This window comes from Aythya marila (assembly GCF_965140915.1).
Source record: "Aythya marila genome assembly, chromosome: 17".
Lineage (NCBI taxonomy): Eukaryota > Metazoa > Chordata > Aves > Anseriformes > Anatidae > Aythya > Aythya marila.
The window spans coordinates 5,981,179-6,005,843 of NC_139058.1; the positions used below are offsets into that span (position 1 = coordinate 5,981,179).

General features: G+C 41.6%; 2 protein-coding genes across 3 annotated transcripts in view; one reads left to right on the forward strand and one right to left on the reverse strand.

Moving 5' to 3' along the window:
- RNFT2 (ring finger protein, transmembrane 2) overlaps positions 1-17,378 on the reverse strand; it is a 36,189-nt gene extending 18,811 nt beyond the window's left edge. For both annotated transcript variants that reach the window (XM_082774002.1, XM_082774001.1), the window contains exons 1-7: positions 17,240-17,378; positions 16,706-16,894; positions 14,270-14,759; positions 10,970-11,448; positions 9,757-9,833; positions 8,109-8,209; positions 5,459-5,612 (exon numbers count right to left, since the gene is read on the reverse strand). In XM_082774002.1, the coding sequence (XP_082630128.1) occupies positions 5,459-5,612; positions 8,109-8,209; positions 9,757-9,833; positions 10,970-11,448; positions 14,270-14,352 (894 nt within the window). In that variant the 5' untranslated portion in view covers positions 14,353-14,759; positions 16,706-16,894; positions 17,240-17,378. The remainder of the gene's footprint in view (positions 1-5,458; positions 5,613-8,108; positions 8,210-9,756; positions 9,834-10,969; positions 11,449-14,269; positions 14,760-16,705; positions 16,895-17,239) is intronic.
- A 53-nt stretch (positions 17,379-17,431) lies between these two features.
- Positions 17,432-23,404, forward strand: SPRING1 (SREBF pathway regulator in golgi 1). Its single transcript, XM_082774003.1, has 5 exons — positions 17,432-17,706; positions 18,234-18,390; positions 19,646-19,797; positions 20,325-20,438; positions 21,064-23,404. The coding sequence occupies exons 1-5, from the start codon at positions 17,596-17,598 to the stop codon at positions 21,145-21,147; spliced, it is 618 nt and encodes a 205-aa protein (XP_082630129.1). The 5' UTR covers positions 17,432-17,595; the 3' UTR covers positions 21,148-23,404.
- Positions 23,405-24,665: the final 1,261 nt, after the last annotated feature.

The following is a 24,665-nucleotide window of genomic DNA, read 5'->3' on the forward strand; positions in this document are numbered from 1 at the left end:
GCTTTAGTTAGTTATTCTTTAATCCCTTACTTTCATCTCCAGGATGCCACACCTGCTGTAGGCTGAAAGAGGGAAAAGCTTCTACAGAACCCTCACACAGTTCCTATGGTCTAGAGGATCAAGGCTCAGATTATTCTACAAGAAGAGTGAATCATTTCTGAGTGATTTTCCCCCAGAGAGCATCCAAGAGGATAGGCCTATCTATTGTCACCTATCTAGAAACACCAATTTACCTACACTGTTGGAGAAGATTAGGATTAATTAATAAATCTTAGTGACATTTTTTGTAACACATCATTTATGTACCAATTCCCACTGCTCATGTGCCTTGTTTTAATGCTCCCATATTTTTCATTAGCAGCATTTGGAGGCCTCAAATACTCCAAGTGACTTTTTTTTCCACCTCAGGATGAAAAAAATATTCTAATCACCTTCTTGTTAAATGACTGATACATATCCGGTGCTATGATGAAAGAGGGACTGCCATGACATTAGGAGAAGGCTGTTGCTATCACCATTGCAACTAACTCAACCCCCTTCTGGCATCTTCTCTTAATATAAGCCTTCTGGAAGAGGCTGAAGCCTGCAGGAATTGCAAGCTGCTCCAGCTTGCCCTCCTCCATGAGCCATCATGATGGACCTGTTCTATGCGATGGATTGTTCTACATGAATACTGTGTGCAAGATGAGGTGGTTGCTCGAGGAACATAAAACCTCTGCATGTGCAAGTTGTTTGTACAACTTACTGTGTGATGAAGGATGGGTCAGTCTGATCAGTCAGAGGCAGGGTCCCATGATTTTGAACTGTGGTATCCTGTGATGCTGAGCTCTGACAGAAGATGGAGGCAGGCTGCAGAAAAGTCCTAAACTCTGTAAGGTAGGTGCTCATTCTCCTTACAGGAACTGTCTGTGCACTGAGAAAGAAACATGATAACTGAAGCAACTCATGCTCATGCACCGTTCTAATGTGGAAGAGCAGTGGGGCTACTTAGAATTAGGCCTTACTAGCTTCAGACTCAGAATGAAGTTACTACAGATCAGCTGCGTGGTTATATATTGCTTTAAGATTCTTTAAGATTTGCTTCAGTTGAATGATCATATTCCCTTGTTCAGAAGATACTCTGATATTTCTGTCATGTCCAAAATGAAGCTTCAGAAGGAATATGGAAAGCTTAATGTGCTAGTTTCCATGGTAGAGCTGTAAGCATTCCATGCTAGGAAACATGGGGTGCACCTGAAAACAGTATTTAGTCCTAAGTCCAAGTGTAAAGAATGGCTGTCACACATACAAATGAAGTATTCCCCAACTGGATTTGCTGAGATAGTACTTTAAAAAAAAAAAAAAAAAAAAAAAGAGAACAAGCAACTATTTCCATAGACGCAGTGAGCAGCCAATAGTGCTAGTTTGTACACTTGCCACTGATGCAACTTGAAAAGCATTTAGAAAAATCTTCAAGAGTAATGCCAGTATCACTGCAGACTTCAGAAAAACTAATTTGCAATGTCTAGATCCACTTTTCAAACAAAAAATCTTGAGTATTTATTCAAATATCAACTTCATGCTACATTTTCAACAAATGATATTTGCCTTATGAATTTTCAACTTTCTAGGAATGGAGCTCTGGGATTCCTTGGTGTTGTAGCTTGGCTGCACACCTGTACTGAATACGCAAAGAAAATTCTTACTCAGGGCTTTTTTTATGCACCAACCATTAAGATTACTGGAAAAGTGTGTTCTTGGTATGTGCCTTTCTCTCCTGTATATCCAAGGTTCTTACATAGTTCTTTTGGTTTTCCTTCTCTACTCCCTCCCCCATGTTTCACTCCATTCCTCAGGATATCAGCTTCGATTACTGACAGCAGCATGAGGAGGGGATGGGAGACTTAAGGCACCTGGGATTTCCTAAAGGGAAATCTTTGGCAAATGTCTTTTTATTATTTATTTCCTTATTTTTAATTCCACCCCTCTCAAGCTGTCATTTCTTAGCAGTGAAAATGAAAAGCTGCCATTTATGTGTGCACAACAATGGAGGCCTCTGCAGGCCACATGGCTCCTGCAGTTTAATTTACTTTAATTCATTTTATATTGAACCAAATGATCTTATTTGCTGTTTTTGATGGAGAGCCTTCAACATGCAGGGTGGGAGCCAAGCCCCTCTCCCAAAGAAATTATGAGCCCAGCTGCTATTAAGACTTGTACCCAGCTTTGAAGGGTACGCTGAAGCTCGTGGGGGAGGAAGGGACATCTTTAGCCACAGGCATGCTCCTTCTCCCACAGTCTCCCTCTGACTGCAAAGGTACAAGATCACACTGATTTGGGTTGCCTTCCTTTTTCTGCTGCTTTTCTCCCCCCATGCACAAGCCGCTCTTTCCCTGCCTTCCAGCCTGATTGCAGTCTCAGATTCTCTTGGCACCTCTGTTTTTCCAGGCTAGTTTAGAACCTAAGAAACTCTGGGATTTTCTTAAATTTTTGATCTTCCCTCATTCGTTGGTTGGGCTGCCTGCAAAGATATTCCATTTCTGAGCTATTCAAGCTTGGAGAACTATGGGTAGACATAGCAGTCTTCATGCTTCATATTCCAGCACTGAGTATAATTTTGGTTCCTGACAACCATTTTTTGGCCCCAAACGACGTGTACTGCTGCCTGTATTCAGACTGAAAAAGCAAATCAAAGAGATTCTACCTTTTAATGTTTGCTTGCTTTTTTCTCAGTTATAACATCGGATCAGGCTTTAGTAAACCTCATTTCCATTGCTGATGGGAAGCCTCTTTGCTTTTTCCTTTTAAATGTGTACTGGATACAAGATGGCTCTTAATGTGATGGGGCCATACTAAAAGTACATAACACCGGTACTTCAGACTGGGAGAACTGAGTGTGCTAGCCCACATCTTTCATGTGTTCACTGTCAAAATGAAAATAGGCATCTGAGCTAAGTGGAGTTCGGTACTACTCGCTATTTTCATGAATGACCTTAAGCCTACTCTGTTCCATCATTATCAAATGTGCAGTTCACACTAAAGTAGGAAACACATTGGGAAGAAGAATTATAATTCAAAAATCATCTTGACAGACTAGAGAAATGTCCTGGAAAACCTGAGGGTGCAATTAAAGAAACACCAAAGACAGCCCAGCAGAGAACAATAATAAAATCAAAGTTCTGGAATGAATGAGTATCTGAGAAAAGACTCATTTGGGTTTGTTTCTTCTACACAGAAGACTGGATATATGAAGGCTTCAATGTTTAAAAGAAAGAATCTGATCTTGTTTCAATCACAATGGATATGGAGAGGTACGAGCTTTAAGAGAAGGCCATTCTGAGGTGACGCTTCACACTAGAAAGACTACACAAGCATCAGTGAAAGCCATGTAATAGAGAAGACTAGAATCTCAAGTAGCAGTATGAAAATCCAGACTAGCTTTGGAAGTGCCTTTGAACTTCCCAAACAAGGAATATCTTGGCCTACTCAGAGTTGATCAGAGACCCTGATATCCCAGCCATTGGCAAGTTTTATCATCTACTGCCAGCAAGAAGGTACTGCAAGGAAATTCAAGATTAAATACCCCTAAGCCCTTCACAGCTGTGACGAACTCTGTCCCTGGCAGAGCACCAGGCTCCTCTTCAGGACCTGTATTATAAGGAGCTAGAGGTTGCTGTTCCAACTAGTTTTATCCACAGGAAAAACAACAACAAAAATATTTCCTGGAAAACAAACAAACAAACAAAAAAAAACACCTTATATCTCTACCCTACAAATTAAATTTATTTCTCCAAAAGCTTGTTACCTGCTATGATTAAGCAACAGGCATCCAGAAATTCACAAGCTATAGACAAGGCTTCAAGCAGAAATGCTACTACAAGTATTTGGGGAGGAAAACAGTAACTTTGGCAAACATTAAGACAGCAGATGGCAAATACCTTGGTAAGAATTTGGTCAAGTTAATGTCTGAAGTGCAACAGAACTGTTTAAACTCAGAAAATACTTTTTTTTTTTTTTTTTTTTTTAAATAATCATCTGAAAAATCGTGTGTAGCATTGTGCTAGCCTGTAGAAGTAAGGTAGGTCATCAGACTCAGGGAAAGAACTCAGCTACATGGTTACCAATTACAATTTCCATGGCATCCTGGGGTTCTCTTGGAGCTCTCCCATCCTAGTTTGATCTTACTTAATTTGTTACACCAGATCTCATCCCTAGTTGGCTTAATGGATGCATTGTGGAGGGTGGGATAAAAAATAAAATCCAGATCCATAGCAGTAGGTAACAGCAGTCTCAGATGTCAAGGGACAGTGAGACCATCAACAACATCCTAAGACAAAAAGAGACTTAAAAAAAGTGAGAAATATTGCTATCCAGAAAAAGGTATTAAAAATGAAGCATCTGTGCTCTGAGTCATTATAGGCCCGTGACAGATGTGATCTTACCAGCCTCCCACTGTAGCTGCAAATAAAGACCCCTTCTCTTTCTTCTCTCCCGACAAGGATTAATGAGTACTTGGGATAGCTCTCAGACAAGCAAGCAAAGGCTGTGAACCTTTTCCAATGCTGCAATTTATCTTGGGAAGACTATTCACATCACTTTTTCCTCCCCTCCCCAGGCTGGATTATGCTCTGACCTAGCACATTAATCTCCCAAAATAAAATAATAATAATAGAAGAAAAAAAGCACCTGGACATTCGCCAGAAATAAATTAATAACCATCTCAAATAGCCCTGCTGTGCAGGAACAAACTGCTCAACTCCCCTGCCACCCATGTCATTTGTAAGCAAAACTATTCCCAGTTTAGATATCCCCTTAAGTGCCCTGCCTGAGACTTTCTGCAATTAATGATAGTATCTTGCATCTATACAGTGCCTTTCATCCAAACACTTGCCAGAAAGTTTCTTTATCAAATGCAAGTATACATTGCTACCTTTGCCACTGAAATGGAGACACTACTAAGCGGAAGAAGGGATAGCATGACAGGTCTGTGAAGAGTAAAAAGAAAAAAATATATATATATATATATATACATATATGAAATGGTAACTTGAGAGAAAGTATAGAGAGAAAGTTTCAAAATGTAGGCATGGTCTATGTATGATTTTGTATGTATTTAAACATTTTAACTGTTTACTTAAAATAGTTCTTCAATCATCTATTGACAAAGACTGCTTAGAAAACAAGACTTACAACAGCGTCAACCAGCAAAGCAGTTATCTCACTGCTAACACTCGTTCCTTCTCAAATAATGTTTACTTCTCTCTTTCTAGACTTCAATCGCTTGCTGGCATTACCAAATCCCTGTTCAGGTCTGCAATTGTTCAAAAACCAAAACTTACCTAGGTGACTCTCTCCTAAAGTTTTAGCAGATATTCTCTTATTTTTGTCCTTCCACACGCATTTCTGTCTGTACATGTTGTAAAGGTATCAGATTATCAACGACAAACATCCACACATTCAGAAGACAACAGGTTCTTACCTTTGACTTGACAGCTAGGATGATCTTAGGCAAGGCAACAATTAGGCATTTCAATGCAATAGTGAGATACTTCAGCACAAAGTCCGTAATCCCCACAATCCACATCAGGTCAAAGAAGTCCAGTCTCTCAAGGTTGGGTTTCAGAAATATAAGGCTAAAAGGCATGACAACAAGGTTCAAATACCAGTGAGGAGAACCTCGCTTAGGCTTCTTGATACCAGCTCTATCCACTGCTGGCCAAAGAAGGCCTAGAAAATCCACTGAACCTCAGTGAAGTCCTTAAGGGCAACAGGAATAAGACATGCAAATTAGTCCCACAGTTCCTCTGGGCCTCTTGACTTTGTCTGTTCTTGCCCATTTCTACTGAGGTTTGCTCACTATCAGAAAACAGGACCCAAACACATAAAAAATCTGTTTTTGAGACTGCAGTCTTCAAAACCACAATCTACACTAGAAAAGAGCATCTGGTCTAACCACAGCACCTTCAGTTCATAGGCTTGCTCTTTCAGGCCTGACTGTGAAGGTTCTTCCCTTGAAGTCTCAGTCATCAGTTGTCTTTGAAGAGGAAAGTCATGGACAACTTAAGACCACTGTGTCCTTCTCCACCGAGGCTGGCTGACTAGAGCTACTTCAGGGGCAGCAATCTCTAAAGCTACTCGTGCACGTGAAACAAGCGGGTGACAAAGGAAGCATTGTATTAGGCAGAACTCTGGCAGAAAGGTCAGAACTTCAGGAGGGTCGTGCTCCAAAAGTGGCTCACTGGGCTGTGTTAGTTAGCAACTCTTACCTGAACCAAACCTCCAGAAAGGTAGCATCCCTTACTTAATGCTATTGACTGCGCTGAACATTCGGCCTTTAAAGAAGGGGAGTCCAGGACAGCACAACTTCATGTAGCAGGAGCTACTGACCTGAGCAGCATAAGATCTGGGCCCTACTCAGACTGAAAATACAGGATTCCTGTTCAGGATATTTACCTACCAAAGCCTAATGACAGAAAGCAAAAACTTAAGAAATAAAAATGGAAAGGTAAGATAGCCAACCCAGAATGAAAAGCCTGAGCATGAATTTAAAATACTCACAACACTGGCACAGCACAACAGGTAAAATTAAATCCTAAAAACAGAAACAGAATCAGAAACTTTACTACTATTCGTGCACTAGAAACAAGCAAAAAGTAAATAAATTAGGAAATGAAAAACAGATGAGAAAGAAACAAAACCAAAGCAGCTATTTCCACAGGCCTGCCTTGTGCACAGGCAGAGGTGCCCACATAGAGAGCAACAGATCCACTAGCAGGAGCTTGGCACTCCATGCACCACGACATCACTTGCAGGAATGGGGCTTTTCAGTGAAGCCATTGCTCAGACTGTTCACAGTTAATAAACTATGCCCTAACCAGCGCGTAGGACGGCCCCAAATTGCTGAAAATCTTTTATTTTAGGAGACCTATCTTTTATTTTAAACTGTGCTCATTCATCCCTTTAACCTTAACCTAATTCCTAAAGCTGCTGTTTTCCTGTAGTGTAAATAAATTTCTTAATGCCTTTCTGCCATACCTCTTTCTTCTCTTCCATTCCCTCCCACAAACCACATACAGATTATCCCATAGCTCACCATCTCTCATTCTAACCCACGCATACAAGACTTCTCATCTCTCCCTTTTCCTGAAGGTATTTACATATACATGCAATGCTTTCCAGTGATCAAACCCAAAATCGTTAGGGCCAATTCCAAAAGGTACAAGGGCTGTGGGCCCTTGACTCTTTCACTGCATAGACAGCACTTATGGGAAGAAGCTGAGAAGCAATGAAATAAATGAGAGAAAAAAAAAATGCTCAAGAGACATCCAGCCGCAGCCCAACTGATGCATATTATGCACAGTGTATTTTCCAGTAAATATTTTCAGTCTGAATTTCTAAGTTGCCTTCAATTTTACTTGGGAAGATAATCAATATGGTTTTAACTAGTAGTATCCAAACTACTTTATCAAGTAACTATGTTTGATAATTGCTCTGTTTCTTTTTATTTATTCTGCTAAGGTCCCCTTGCTTAAGTATCCTTGCTTCCTATTTGTCATTTAATCCCTCCTTTACAATGAGCAGGGACGGCACCAAACCATAGCCATGGACACTAACTTTTCTGTACCAGAGAACTGCTTCAGTCAGCATTTTAAAGTGGAGACTATCTTAATTACACCAGACTCAAATATCTCCAAGCCTGAGTATAATGAGGTAAAATACTACTACTTTATCTCCAGTAACAAACTAAAAGCTGGATAGACTGAAAAGGAAAAATATTACAAGAAAAGTCAAAACAGTCGATCAGTTTCTCGTCTGCTTCCAACACCTGCTCTTTACCTTCAGTCACAGTGGTCAAAATGGGAATTTAGAAGTCCCATTATACAAAACTATCCATCCTGCTTTGATACATGAGAAAGTGGCAAGTGTACATGTTTCAACCCGAAACTGTAGCGTATCATCACAGCTGACCCATTCAGACCTGGTTATGTCATTTATTGACAGGAGTACAGTCCACTGGTAAAAGTGACACACATTCTTTTCCTCCATTGAAAGCTATTACAAAAACCTAACAAAGACAGCAGACACCTGAAGTCCTTTTTCCTCCCGTGTACAACGTAAATTTTGCTCACCTGTTGTACAGCTGCTGGGAGCTGAATGTGTAAAGCAAGTAGAAGGTGTTTCCGGTGAGAAAGGCCAGGATCCAGAAGACAACCAATACTGATCTTTTCTCCTGAGCAACAAAAAGAAGCAGAGAAGATAAATTCAAAGTCTCAAGGGTTGTACTGAGCCTCTAACTGCTGAAAAATGCACGACCGACCCAGGAGACACAAATATGCAATTAAGCATTCAGTAATTAGTTATTTACACAGGACTAAGACTCACAAATAGGTTGTGAAGTAAAGATTATAAACAAAAGCAGAAATGGCTCTCACTCACCTAACCTTTTCAAATAAAGCAATTTCAGAGAAATTAATGGAAATACACTGGCGAAGATGATAGCCTTGCTTGCATAGCACAATGCTCAAAGTTGGGATTTTTCCTGGGATAACTAAGTTCTCCTGATATTTAAAATACAGCTTGACAAACAGGTTAAAAAAGTCAGTTCCATATGTTGTATACAATTGTACTACAATTCTGAGCTTTCACCTGTCTGGAATGACACTTTGTGAAATGGGAGTTTTACAGATAGATCCATAGTCACTTAGAAGACGGCTTAGCTAAATCATATATAACATAACCCATCACTATATGCAGCATGTGAATGTTATCTGAATACATGAAGGTACATGACATGCGTTTTTGATTCAATAAATAATTAAAGGTCAGAAGAAGTGAGAATTTTACATTTCAAAGCACAAGGAATGTTATAGATGGAAGCTGGAAGACAGACGATCTTGTCCTGGGTCTTGGTCCTGTGCAATTTTGAAGAGTAAATTTTACTCTTGGGAGGAAAAAAAAAAAAAAAGCTTTTTTTTTTTTTGCAGGCTGATTTATTAAGAATATAGCTCTTTGTAGCTATTCAACAGCCAGGGATGTTAGGTTGAGATTTAAAGCAGAAGGATTAATGGGCATGCTGCTAGAAAGACAGAGGTGAAAAGTGAAAGCCAACAGCAATCTATTACACAATTGTGCAGTTCATCTGTTCATTTAGCATTGTATCACATTTATTTTACTGCTGCTGGTACATGTACTTATATGCTCGTGCGACCCATGTCATTTTGTCAAAAAAGCAATTCTTGTTTTATGCTTTTAGTGCTGTTGAAGTATCCTGCTGACACTGAAGAAGACCACGATAGATCAGAAGATCTGGTTTCTTCACATTCTAAACATATCATAAGAGAGAATTTAAAAGACACTAACAAGTAACACATTTACAAACTCCTTTAGCTGAACATCTAAATGCTAATAAATTAAATATCATTATTAACTAGTGAAATTGGTTTCAGCACCTTTGCTATACATGATGGGAAACTGAGGCATAGGGAAGCTGCCAGTGCAATGCCAGAGGCAGATTACAATCTTCCCAACTTTTTCTCCCTTGCACTTATTATAACATACTTTCACAAAAGTGCAGAATGGAAACTGTGGGAGAGCATCAGTGGGGAGAAGTAGGCAGAAGAAGTGAGGATTTTGCCACAGTACTCTTGTTCTGACAGATCTGTATACATACAATGGTGTTCAACCCTAGATTGCAAAAGAATTTTCAGGAAATACATTATTTTGTATACAAAGAGCAATGTCGCTTGGAAGTAAAAGAGAGTAAGATGCTGTACTCACCTTCAGAGCAACCTGTTCTCGGAGTGTTGAGTTGGCATATGCGAATGTGCTGGCCATACCAATGCACACAGCAATCCCTGCAGGAAAAGACACTGTCAGAGTACAAAAGGCCACGTAGGAGGATCTTCAGTCCTAAGTTATTGGGTAAGAGCATCTTGAGCTTTGAAAAATATTACTGGGTGATATTCTGGATGCACTAGGAATTAAAAATAAATAAATGACTAAAACTGGCAGACTGGACTCAAAATTCAAATACAAGCTAAACTGAAATGAAGCTGCTGCAGTGAGCACTCACCCAGCCAAATACAGAAACTCCGTCCTAACTCTGTGCTGAAAAAGAACAGAAGTGCTGCAAGCTGTGGCTGCACTGTGCAAACAGAAGTCAGCTAGAAGACAGTATTACAGCAGCAGTTCAGCATATCCTAGATGACAGGGCACACTATCAAAACCATATAGGATACCAGGTTTAAAGAGCAAGATGTTGCAGAAATGAATCAATTCCTCTTTTGGGGAATACCAGCAGCTATAACCAGTGTAAACTTAGGCATTATTGGCTTCCCTGTGACAATAATCTCAGCATACTACTCCCCAAATGAGTAAGGATCCTCAGAAACGCCACACATAAAACTTCACAGTAAGAGAAGGATTAGATGAGTGGATTTTACTTGACCTCTGAGGGTCTGAAAGTCCCATGAAAGAAACTGGGATAGACATACTCTTTAAGGAACTCTGAAGATCTCAACTGTAAGATGTAACAGCTGATGCTGTTTGGCTTGTTCTCACAACTACCCTTGTTTCAGCTGTACAAGTGTCTCATCCCCCTGAGACCTTCTGTGCTACACAGAAGCCTTTGCTAGTCACTAATGTAAGTTCTCTGTCTCTCAGAGAGAGAGATCTGAGTGGGAAGCCTTGGTAACATCCTCAGCCCCTAAAGGAATGTCATGGAGAGATTAGGAAAAGGTACAGAAATGATCTCCTACTTGTCAGAATAGGAAACAGATGGGACTAACACAGATGAAAACAGCTTGCATTGAAAGTCAGCTGAAAGGATGTGGAGCTGGTTATCCCATGCATTTTAGTACGCCCCCTTCATGCTAGAACACCTCCAGCTCTAGACGCTGTCACAGAGATATATGCATCAGGCATCACAGCATGATAAAGCTTCCTACCCACCCTTTAATACATTTACAATCCGAAAAGGATAAGTGCTTACCAAGCTTATGCTGGAAACAAACTTTAGCCGTGAGGATCAAGATGAAGGGAAGTCCCTTCTGCAGCCAACCGATCACAGCTTTTAACTCTGAAAGAGCTGGGGCTGGAGTCCCGGCCTGTTCGTCACTGCCTTCCTCGGTGTGTCCGTGGCGGTCCCCCCCAGCCATGTGCAGCAGGGATGAACCCCGGTGATGGCCATGGTGGAAATGATGGGACTGTTGCCGGTGGTGAAACGGGGCTCCTTCCGTACGACTGCTTCCTTCCTCCCTCGGGGTTGGCATCTGAATGAATACTTCCCCACCTCCCGCTGAAGAGCCCAGAACCAAACCTGACTGGAACGGCGTGGCTGTGATGGTACCCGACGGGATACCTGCCAGGCCCGAGAACAGCTGTTGTGGAGAGGAAGTTTCAGCCTTGAGACTTTCAAAAACTCCACTTTCATCCACGCTGGTTTCAGAACTGACTGTTTGGCTCCGGTTTCTGCATTGGAAGAAGATTAAAGAAAAGTGATTAAATGAGTGCCACAGAACTTCTTGGTCTTTTAGACCACTCCCGACTGTATCATTTAAGAGTTCTTCATGCACTGCCAGAATATGTAGGTCTCCAGATAACAGATGCTTTTCACTCTGTTTGCTGTTGGAAAGTCACAGCTGCAGAAATGGAGACCAGTAACCAGACTCCTGAAATAAGATCAGAGTATTTCTAAAGCACTGATCAAGACGCACCAGTTCCTTCATCTGAGGATCAGAGTTCCCAAACGCTCCCTTTACTTTTGGAGGACACATACATATAACACATCTAGCATTAAATTCAACATCTTCAATAATGATTTCAATATTTCAATAAAAACATTGATAAAAACATGTAAATTTAAACAGTGCAACCAAGCCAGGACACATTATATACATACAAATTAATCAGACTACCTTAGGGAAATGATCTACCCCCAAGATCTTCTATTTAGAAATGATCAATACTTGCCCACTGATGAATAACACAAATGAGAGAGTCAGCTGGGGAAGAGAAGTGTTGCAAGCTGCCTGTGTGTCCCTGTTCCAACAAATATTAATAAGGATGCGTTCACGGATCACAGAGAAATTGTTTTATTTTGATATTCTCAGCAAAATGGGCATGGAGGTACTCTGTTTACTGGGCACTGGGCAGAATTAGGTCTGGCACTGATTCTTTACTAAGCTTGTTGGATAGATTACAGGCAGATTCCAAAAGAAAGTCTTAAATATCTTCATCCTAATACCAGAAGAATATATGCTTTCTTCACTTGAACTCAACCCTGTGGTACTGAAACGAACACGTGGAAAGTCTGGATGAAAGGCAGCAATATATGTAACAGGTAGAAACAACCATTAGGGAGTAAATGCCTGGCAGACAGCAAATACCTCTCTAACTTGCAAAAGAAGAGTAAAGAATAAATAATGTGCAACGAGAGTCATAGCCCGCAAATAGGGCATGCTGCAGAGCTCCAGTCTCTCTTGGTTTTAAGCCTTGGAGATGTCTAACTTTAGAAACAGTGGTCACAAGCTGAGACAGCACATGCAGGCACATACAGGGCCCTTAACCCGCCCTCTCCCGTGGGCTCAAAAACCTCCCCAGGCATCTTACAGGGCACAGAGCACTGCCTTTCATCTGACTCTGGAGATAGCTTCAAACCTCTCTAGAGAGACCTTCCCACGAGGTAAACTCCTAATAAGGCTTTTTATAGCTACACCCCATTCCCAACGTCTCTCCACAGGCTCCAGCAAGGAATCAAGTCAACAAGATTTGGCACACCTTTCTTTGGTTCAAAATATGCATCAACAGATTTTGAATTTTACACCTAACATTACAACTCAGGGATGTATACACAAGACAGGGACATAATGTGACAGATCTGTACTTACGTCTGGGAACATAACAAACACATTGGGTGGAACTGAGTGTTACAGACAAATACAAAAGTATTGCTTGCAACAATACTACCAGGATACACGACTATGCTTTCAGCAGGAAGGAATTAATCAGGCACACATTTAAAAATAAATATACACAGATGAAATTCTGAGTCTGATGAAGTCAACCAAAGTGAAGACCACAATGTCAGTGGCGAAAGAATTTCATTCTACAGTTAGAAAACCTTCAGTTGATGTCACTGACATGTATCTACTCTGTTAAGAAAAATAAGTATTTAAAAAGACCAGTTCATATTACCCTGTGCATCTTTTGCACTTAGTAACAGATACCTACCCTGAATATTTTTAACTCTTCAAACAGATACCAAAGTGTCTTACAAGTTTGTAGTCTCAAGAAGCTCTACATTGCATATGACAGGTGCACAATGCATTTTATGTGCTTCTCAGGGCCCAGACTTGCCTGCTGATAAAAACCCATAGACTGCACTGAGGCTTGGGTGGCATCACACAGAACAAGTTGAAAATGCTTTTCTTTTGCCCTCAAATTAAGAATGGATCTGTGGTAAAAGTGGTCACGACATCAAGCTTCCCCTCTACCTGCAAAACCACTAAGAAATATTAAGTGACTGCTTATGATCCAGATCTTTCACTTATAATATCAGCTGAGCCAGAGCAATGAAATTTGTTAGTTCCATCTTTGTCTTAGTAATTAGATTAGTTTCTTCTTTAGAAGAAAAAAAAAATAGAAAGAAAAAAAGTCAAGCACTAACTCTGGGAAAGCACAAGGGAGTGTTTAGTACCAGAACAACAAGAGCGGCAAGCCTCCCTTGCTGATATTATAATTACAGAAATGAATTAGCAGTATTCTACTTCTAACTATTCGCATACATGAACCTAGATACAGATTCTAGGATGTCGTAAAGAATCATCCTAAATCTCTAGAAAATACTATGTCACAGAAGTATATACAGGCTCTGTTCATACCGATTGACCCTTTCAGACTGACAGCACTCAGTATCCCCGCAGGACTGTGCCATGGATTGCTCTTCGAGAGCTCTTAGAGCTCTAAAACATCCTGCCTTTACTAAGCTGGCTGTCTCCATATGTGCCATACTGGATCATCAAACCTGTAACACTGTTGTTGGCAGAAGTCAATAACTGACATGAAGGAGAAAAGTAAATCTGTCCCTAAACCCAAGCAGAAAGCCTGGCCACATTACATGCACAGGATGAGGAAGTCTATGTTTTTCTCACTTCCGAGCTTTTGTCTTCTAAAACTTACCATGAAACACACCATATGCTTAAATCAGAACTTTGCCACCTGGAGAGGAAAAGGTAGGAAAAAGGAGGGGAAAAGATTTACCTTTCAGGAGAAAGGAAGGGAAAAGATTTACCTTTCAGGAGGAGCGTTGTCAGTGTTGCTGCTATGCCGTCTCTGCATTTTCCTCAAAACCTTAAAACACAACACGCTCAACATTAACGTTGTAGGTCACCAGTTCTCAGTGTGACTAACAAAGGTCCACAGAGTCAGAGGGCTGTGAAACCCCTTCAGCTAGTGACATGGCTGGAATAAATCACTGGCTTCTCTGGAAGAGAAGCTTGCAATTGTTATGTGGTACACTTGTGAAGAAGCAACTTTCAAATGGCAAACAGGAGTGCTCACAAACAGGTCTCCAAGCAGGGCAGGCATGAGTCAGATCCCCTTCTGCAGCATGGTGCAGTCACAAAGAGAGTACACAGGTATGATGGCATGGTCTCCGACAGGAACTTCAGAACATCTCACAGAGTAGCTCTAGATGTGACATGTGAATCAACATATGCTCTCTGCAAATGAAATGCATTCCTCTTCTTCTGAAGAAACTTCCCGAGCAATAAAAAGCAAAACTGAGGGAAAAAAAAAGAAAATGTGTAAACATTTTTAATGAAAAAAATACAATCAAGGCATGACAATATTCTTTTAAACAGGCAACCCCTTCCTTTTAAACCACAGATTGCCATTAGCAAACTGCACAATGGCCGCAAATGATATCCACATGTGCAAAAGATCACATGTTCTTGTCCCATTCATTCTGGAACTGCCAGCATAAATAAAGTAAGGTCTGGAACAGGAAATAAAAAGGCTTTGAAATTGTATTAACTTCAGGATCTTTTACTAGGACAAGGAGAGAAATTATTTAGTTATTTAAATCTCTGCTTTCAAGTGGCTAATTTTAGGGCAACAACCTCAAACACATTACATTTTTTAAAATCAAGATCATTCAAAAGTGAAAAAGAACAGAAAATCATCAAGGCATAGCACACAGTACCTGGCAAATAGTCCTACACAGTGTAAAGGTATCTCACTTATATAAAACCTGAGGCACAGGCAATTTTTGCAAGTGATTTGTGCACATTCCTACAGGCACATCATAGAAGATTTAGAAAGAGATCATTTAAATACATAAATCTGATCCTACTCAGCTTTAGACTAAAATAGCTACTGAATAAAAATGTAAAAGACTTTAAATACTTCCGGATATCAAAAGCGATAACATTATTTATAGCATTTTATATGGCATGAATCCATGTAATTCATGTATACAAGAGTACATGTATACATAAATAAGTGTGCAGCCCTGTATCCATAAATCACACAGCTAAATTGTATTGAACTTTTAAAAGGATGGGAAGAAACATCAATGTTTACGAAAAAGAGAAAGACACTTGGCTTGCACCATACAGTCTTCAAGACCCCCATCAAGTGGGCTGAACTGGGACAACACAGGATTTGAGTCATAGATGACAGAAAATGTCAAGGCTTTAATATGAGACACCAACTTTAGACATCCCTTTGACAGGTAATATAAATATACACATGTAAATAAAATACACAAAAGCAAATAAAAAATTGGGACAATCACATATGGCAGGAAGAACGTAACTTTTAACTCATTTTATGGAGAAGATACAGGTAGCCACCAAGAGTACCAGAAATCTAATTCTCACCAAAGTTTTCAGATACCATAAGTTACCAACACTCTCCTAAATACAAATTTTGATCCTGTAACTTGAAACTGTATTTTAATCTCTAGATATATGTTTCTATTTAGGTTGTGTTCTCAGGGCTGAATTTTGTTTTACATGTATTTGTAAGTTTCATAAAATAAAAAATATGTATGAGACTTCTCTCCCAGATTTTTTTAAAGCTGCCTTTGTATTGACAACACATAGTTCTCCAGGGAGCTTTTACATTTTCCTTGTGGTGTTATCTAATCCTGACCTGACAGTATCTCTGTTGACTCAGTATATAATTTTATCCCCCCTTTTAACCAAAATAATAATTAAGATATGATTAATCAGTCAAGGCCCCAGGCTCACCCATGCAGGTGAAGCTGTCCTACCTATGAACAATGCTGGGGTCACTGCTTATAAAGAAATCTGCCAGCCTTCCCAGGCTACAAGCTGAGTTGAAGTCAGTGTGTAGGTAACTTTGAAACTTGGAAAATCCTTCACTCCCTTCCAAACCATTAGAAGTCTACTAGACTGCGATATGGGGTGAAAACAGCTTTTAAAATGTCACATAACTATGTGGGGAAAGACTTGTTCTTTTGTCATCAGCTACTAAGCTTTTTTTTTATTATTATTACTGTGACATTAATGTTTAGTATTGAAGACGTAGGACTTCGTAAGATGTGAACTTATGTATTACATCCAGAAGTCCCACAGATTTAAAGTCAGATACAATTTAAATGGACATTGTTCCAAAAGGCACTCAGCTTCAGTACCAAATGATTACATTTTCTCCAGATTAGGGGTTTTCATCTTGCACCAGTTGGACACGTTGACAGTACCTGAACAACAGGTTTAACTAGAGGTGTAAGGTGCCACAGTGGGAGACAGGGCAGCTCAAGAGGGTGCAAACACCTTCCACATGGAGTCCCTCAGATAATCCAAACACGGTCCAACTTGCAAACTCATCACAGGGCCTCCAAGCCAGCTGAGAGAAAAGCACCTGGATCACGGCACTCAAACAGGCGCACCTGTAAGAAGCACACACACAGAATTATTTTCACCGCAGCACAGAGTTTAATTTTTTTGTCTCCTCAGGAAAGGCAGCAAGGAGCAGCACCTCAGTGCCCCAGTCCCTGGAGGCACACCACCCAACGCAGCCGCACTCCTTGGGGGTCAGCGCACCACCATTCCCAGGGCACCTGCTGGGCTGTGCTCAGGCTTTGTGACATGCATGTAGGAAATAAATATACATGGAAAAGCATGTATATAGAGAGATTAAACCAATCTAAACGCTATAGTATATAATACCCACAGACAGATGCCTATAAATACAGCTGTATGCATGCACACATATCCACAGGCCAGGCCTTTACCTCCCAGCTGGGCCGGGAGTCGAGGAGGCAGCTACCCGGGGGCTGAGCAGGCAGGTACCGAGGGGCTGAGAAGACAGGAACCGGGGGGGGGCTGAGCTCCGTACGCCGCAGGCCGCAGCCGGCTCCCAGCCGAGCGGGCCCGGGGCCGCCCTGGCGCTGCGGCCGCGCCCCCTCAGCGCACGCCCGGCCGCGGCTTCCGCCTCTCCGCCGGCGGAAGCGGCTGGGCCTCAGCGGGGGGCTCCGCCAGCCCCGCTGCCCTCCCCCGCTCCCGTCCTTGCTTCCCTCCTTCCCCGAGCCGCAGCCGGGGATGCGGGGCCCGGCCCGGTGCTGCCGTGGCCCGCGGGCGGCTGAGCGCCATGGTGCCCTGCGGGGCGCTGCTGTGGCGGCGGCTGCTGCGGAAGCGTTGGGTGCTCGGCGTCGTCCTGGGGCTCTCCCTCGTTTATTTCCTCAGCAGCACCTTCAAGCAGGTCAGTGCTTCTCTCCCCAGCCGTGTCCTGCTTGGGGGGTGCGGGACGGAGCCCCCCGCAGCGGTGCCATAAGTACGGGGGGGATTGCTGAAGAGGGGGGCTTTGAAAAGCTCGGGGGTTAACCAAGCGTTTAGCCAGGTGCTGAGGTTAAAAGCAACGGGGTTTTGGAACCTGACCTGGAAGAAAATCTTGCAGGGACTTGGTCTGCTGCTCTCTGGTTTGTAAGCTGTAATTCCCGTAGCAAATATTCCGCAAAGAAATGTGTGCGTCTACAACTATTTAATACGCTACGTGCCCCTTTACAGTGGCTGAGTCCAGATGTAAAGGCTGAGCCTGTGGTGAACTTGCATCCCCTTGTTTTACTGGGTTATGTTGTTTATATGCTGCGTGTAGCAAAAAGAAAGCTATTGCAAGTAGTATGTTGTGTGCTCCATTGATGTTTGAGTTTCCTGCGCTGCAGAATTTAAAACTGCTGGGTATTTTTAAGGAGCTTGTGTGTTTGGTTGCATTGCTGCCTTTCCCTGCAGGAAGAAAGGATGGTGAGAGATCGGAACCTCCTCCAAGTGCAAGAGCATGAGCAGCTGATCCTGTGGAAGGACCAGTTCAGCTCAGGGAACAGCAGCCATCTGAGCAACCAGTGCCGGAATTCTGTTCAGGGGAAGCTCCTCATCACAGACGAACTGGGTATGCACCAAGAACTGGTCCTGCATACTGTGGTGCTGTATGTGGTGTTGTCCCTCTGCTGATGGGGCTTCCAAGCAACAACTGCTCCTTGTTACTGCTTTGTTACTGTAGAACCTCAGCTGTTGGCATTGCTATGGTCAGACTGTGTTTTGCTGTGGCTGCAGGCACTGCTGATCTGGTTCTGTGCACAGCAGGCTTGGGTCCAGCTGGGCTCAGCTGAGGCACAGTACCTCCTGAGCGTGACTGTACTGTTTGCAGGACCATCTCAGGTTTAGCAAAACCCATCTGCCTTTATACTGCACCTAAACATTGGGTCCCGCTGAACTCAGCGTGGTTGCTTGCAGAGCTGTTTGTATTTCCCTGCAGTGTGTTCCTACTGGAAGGTGTGTTAGGGAGACCTGACTGGTCTTGCACACAGGCAGGTCAGGATTGGTATAATTAGTGCTCAGTCACAGCTAACAAGCTCATCTGACCCTTGTAAACCCAAGGATATCTCTGCTGCAGTTTCTCAAATTAACTACCTGTTTTCAGCGTGTGGAACCTTTCCTGCCATGGACAAGTGCTTCTTGTTGCTCAAGCACTGGGCTGTTCTCAACCAGAAATGAAAGGCTGTAAAGAAATCATCACATCTTTTGTGACTTACATAAATACTAAAATTGAGCACTGCCTGAGTTAACGCTCACTGATGATTCACCAAGGTCTCTAAAATCAGTGATATCTTTCACAATCAAACTCTGTGGTAGTAGTACAGCTTCTGTAAGGAAATGCTCTGGTTATACTATTAAAGATTCCTATAAACAGTGAGTATTACAGCTCCTCTGTGTGGATAAATCGGTTTCTTCATCATAGTCAACAGTAAAGAGAGTTATCCAGGTAACAGACTAGTTAAAAGAATGCGTCAAAGTTTTTCTTCCAGTACAATCACCATGCTTGTCCTTTCCCCTTCCAGTCATAACAATAAACTATACTAAAAAGAAATAAGAACTAGAATATTAGGCATTTAAAGAATGTTGCTGTATATGCTATGCTAATGTAGGTACATAACAGCTGTGCAGGTAATACCAGGCAGTTGTAAAACTCAGCTCTGTGTCCATGTGCCATGTCGAAGAATTGCTACTTAGGACTTCAGTCAAATTAAGGAGGATCACAAACTTAATGATAAAACTGTCAGTAATGTGTCTCTTCCTACAGCATGTCTATGGAACGTATAAAGGAGTAAGTCTTCACAGTTCTTACTGTTGTTTTTGTTTTTCAGGCTACATCTGTGAGAGGAAGGACTTGCTGGTCAATGGCTGTTGTAACGTCAACGTGCCCAGCACAAAGCTGTACAGCTGTGACAGCTGCCTTCCCAACGGCTGCTGCAGTGTGTATGAGTACTGTGTTTCCTGTTGCCTGCAGCCCAACAAGGTGCACAGTCTTTCTTTGGCCTTTCAGGTGTTCTCAGTTGGATGGGTTCCTTTGTGGCTAAAAGCACTTGTTTGTCAGGAGCTTTTCCCTTAGAGGGGACAATTCCTTTTCTTGGAAGGATGAGAAAAGCTTGCAAGGAGTATGTGGCGAGCTATAAATGAAAGCTTAAAAAAATAATAATAATAATCCATCCTTCCTACTTCTGAGAGGAGAATGTATTGAGTGCTTTGTAGAGTATTTCAGCTTCAGTGGAATTGCATTTGCTGAAGGGAAGTGATTGTAGAAAAGCTGTTCCAGACAGTATCAGTTTTGTGGTTAGCACTCTGTGTATTCTGTTAGCCAAGCACAGTGTAAGGCTCCTCTAGATTCTCTTACTACTAGAGTTTTGTGATGTTAACCTTTCATTGCTCCTTAAAACATCTAAGGGGAGTTACTTGCTATTCCTCTGAAATCTGAGCTGTGTAGATTAAGGTGGGTTTTGATTACTCTTTGTGAAATAAAGTCTTTTTTTTTTGCTGCTATTTTAGCAACATCTTCTGGAGCGTTTCTTGAACCGGGCAGCTATTGCTTTCCAAAACCTCTTCATGGCAGTTGAAGATCGTTTTGAGTTGTGCCTGGCGAAATGTAGGACTTCATCACAGGTAAGCCACTAGCACATGTCTAGGGCTCATAAAAGGAAAAGTGCCCTTGGTTCTAAGAATAGTTGCTCTGTTTTGTTTGCCTGCATATGGGTACTTTCTCAGACTCTGACGTTATAGCTGAGAGCTCATCTGAGGGCAACTTTCTGATTTGTAAGGTCAAATTGTAACAACAGTAAGTGAAGAGCAAAGCATAGGTTTACATCAGGATGAGTTGGTTAGCATCTCTTTAGAAAAGAGGTGATAAACTGAGAAGACCAGCTGAGTTTAATGACTGGGAAGATCTCATAAGGATGAGACCAGTGTGACTTGTTCCCCGTAGCTTCAGAGATGCTATTTACTTTATGCTGTGCTTCTAGATTTACCATCTGCATAGTCACTCAAAAAGTATGTTGCAGTACTTTCTTGTTTTTGAGAAGAGGTGAACTTCTCTTAGCCGTTAAAGATGCAGTGATTTTTATCAGAAGTTTTGGTCTAAATGAGCATTGGGCCTCTTAAAGAAGAATTCCAGAAGAATTTGAGAGCTTTTTTGCATGCACATAAGCACTCTGGGTTTTGACCCTCGACAAAGGGTTGTATTGTTTCAATACACATGTATTGGTAAGGTTTCTCCTCCTCTTCCCAACAGAGCGTGCAGCATGAAAACACCTATAGAGATCCAATTGCAAAATACTGCTATGGCGAATATCCCCCAGAGCTGCTGCCTGTTTGAAAGCTGCACAATCTAAACAACTAGGGGAAGGAACTGAAGACTGGAATCCAAAAGGAAGACAACAGCTGTTGCTTTACAAGAGCCTCGGTGTAAACGGTTTATGATGTTTCTGGCAGCAAACCCAGGAGGTGTACAGTGTAAGCAAGGGACTTAAGTTCTGTGGACTTGAATTTTGCTTTTTTTCAGTTGATGTTATGCACCTGCTTTAGAGCACTGGAAGGGCATTCTTTGAGTAATTCTTACAACAGCTAGTGTTTTAGGACGCATGGAGTGGATCTATAAAACATAAGAAAAATCTAATGTAGCTTTGCAGCTGTACCTGTAGGTTGAGTTGTCTCTGCAGTCCAGAGACTTTCCAGAATTACGGTAATAATGAGAGGATTCTTGCTTTTAGAGGGTAAAAAAGCATGCCTATTGTGCTTCTTTCTCTGGAGTACTTTTCTGATATGCATGGTGTATGCTACATAGGCAAATATGAATTATTTATTCAATTTATACGGATTACTAGCTGAAAGTATTGATGCTTTGCATAGCTAGTTGTTGATGCCTTTCAGTCCCTGTTTCTTTCTATCAGGTAGAAAGGGTATTTTACATCCTGACTAAAATCGGTTGGTGTTTTTCCTCCTTAGTCAAAAGGATTTTTATTGGGATTCATTGCTTATAGAGCTTATGTTCCTCTTAGTGAATTTAAAGCATTCAGAACTCCAATGGAGTTGTTACTCTGTCAAAGTCCCATAGCACAGGAGAAGAGCAGGGATCTGCCCAGGATGGGACGTTTGTCTGTAAGTGCTTTCCTTAGTACTCTGCAAAGGTTTCCTCGAAGAGGAGTCTTAGCCTTGTGAACAGCTCTCTGCTAGTCCACTTTCTCGCAGGAAGCACTGAAAATTTAGTTGCTTGAACTTGTTCAGGCCTTGGTAGCTCAATTATACTTCACTCCTGGTTGTGCAGGAGGCAAAAGGGTGGAGTTGTTCTAGGATCCCAGTTTAATGATCTCCTTGTACACGAAATAATTATGCTAGAATGTCAGAACGTGGTGCAAGCCCTCTGAGGACAACTGTGTTGCATGAGTTCAGTTAAACCATCAGGGTATTTTGATTTGCTGTTTGACATACTTGCTGCTCTGAAATTTCAGCGTGATCAGAATGGCAGTAGAGCAGGATTGGTTCTCCCAATTTCCAATAGCTCTAGAATCTGTTTGTTTCCCTTGTAAGTAATGCTGCTTGCTCAATACAGGTAGAAAACCTTTAAGATGTTGACTAAACTTGTGCTGTCCCCACATGTTCCTATGTGAAGCCCAACTGCTAGACAAAACTGGGCTGCTCTTTTCTATGCAGAGAGTCATTTCCCTTGTTTTTGCCCTAGCCGTCTCTGTCCAGCTAGGGCACTTCTGATTTTGACTTTGTGTATGCTTGTTTAAACTGATACTTCCTGTTCCCTGACTGAAATAAAACAATCTACAGAGGCTTTATTAAGAAAAAACAAGCACAGTGGCAAGATATCCATACAATGCTATTGCAGGATATTCTCATGTGCATCTAGTTAAAATTAGATGTGATATAAAGAAGTGTTATCAGCCATCTGATAAAATACACTTGCATTGTTTTCATTGTTCTTTCCCAAAAGTCATCAAGTGAGATAACGATTCCCATCAGCAGATTCTCTTGAAAATCCTGTTTCTGCAAAAGCTTTAGTGTTAGCAGTTTATCCAGCTGGAAATCTGTCTCCCCTTTGCTGCCATCCTATGGCAACTTGCTGCAGCAGGCATGGTGCAGTGTGAAGGCACAGTGTGAAAAACTGTCTTGAGAAGGTAGCAGAGGTTACTTACTACTCTTTTCAGTGTTAAACGGATTCTTTACCCCTGTTCCAGCATTCTATAACTGGCTTTCTCAGGAAAGACCATCAGGTTGGTCTGATGTATCTTTCCTACTGAGAAGTATGCCAGCACTTCATGTTTCACCAAGATCAAGATACGGATGGCTTGTTCTTTCATTCTTTTCCAAATTGTTATCAATTCTTTAGCTGGTGATACCACTGCTTGAAGCAGTAATTGTGAGAAATCATAGAAACCAACCTGATTCAGGGAATGTTAGTAGGAATTCCTGGCCCCTTTCTCTTTCAGAGAAACAGGATGTGATCAGAAATGCATTGTGACCATTGTCCATTCACTGGGACAAACTGCATTTTCCCTCCCTGGTTGTCAAGCTGCTCAAATTGTCTGTGCTATATGTTAAATCATTAAAAATGTATGTGTTCCAAATAGTGTCTGTACTCATTTCTTTTCTCAAGCTACAATGCACCTGTACTAAAATGGAGACTTGAAGAATGCAGTGGAGTAGAGAGGGACACTGAACTTGAATAAGTAAATAAAGGCAATGAGGTAAAGGCAAATGGCAAACTTCTCACTCCAATTTCAGAAAAGAGCATGCTTCTCTCCATGGTGCACAGAAAAACCTGGGCTTTCACAAAACTGGACCAAGCAGGGAATGGAACTCAAAGGATTGCTTCATGCCTTGAAGATATGGTGAAAAATGTCAAATCTGTACTTCCTAGTAATACTTTTGTGGTTTTAAGTGATGTCCATCCCTCTTGCAAAAACAAAAACAAAAAAAACCCCTGGTGATTCTGTGGTTGTCAGTGACTGGCATCTCCTTTCTGTTTGTCAGCTAAGAGATCCAGGTCGTTCACTTATCTTTGGCAGCAGATTTAATGAGAGCGCTTGATGGAGTGACTAGCTCTACTTATCTGCACTGGGGTCAATGCTGGGGATAATTGAATGGGTTGTGTACTCCATTTCTGTAGTTTACAAGAATAATAATGCTAGTGAAAAATGGTAGCAGCTCACATCTGATAAGGAGCTGGTATAGCATTTGGCTGTACCAATTTGGAAACAGTAAGCTATGGCAAAGGGGCACAGCAGTCTCTGCTTTGGCTATTTTAGCTGAACTTGAATGTGAGCCATTGGCCTTGAAAAAACCTGCTGTACTGCTCCATGAGGGTGGTATATGGAGAGCTGGATTAAAAATTCCTATTGTGGTGAACTGCAGTTTTGAAAAGGTGAAAGAAAACTTCTGACTTGAGGCCAACACTAAACAGTTGAATTGGGATCATGGTTTCTATATCCTCAATCTCAGTCACTGTAGTTGCAATTCATCACTTTATCTCCTGCAAGTGTTCGGGCTCTAATCACTTGGAAGAGTTTCTTATAAACTATGTGAGGATTAATGAATTGTCAGTCTCCTGAACATAAAGCACTAAGCACAGCAAATCCTGAACAAGAGTTTTAGTTCTGATGCGCTTTCAAAAAGCAAATGTTTTTCTGACTGCCCTTGTCATTTAGCTGGACAAGTTTGAGCTTTAGGATTTGTTTTGTCTTGTGCTTGTCGCTTAAACTGCAAGCACGTTAGTTCCTTTAACCTAGCACCATTATGTGATATTTGTTCTTCAGTTATTCTAGTCAAGGAGAGGTGGGGGAGGAGATGAAAAGGAATTCTCGAACTCAGCAAGTTCCACAGAAATGG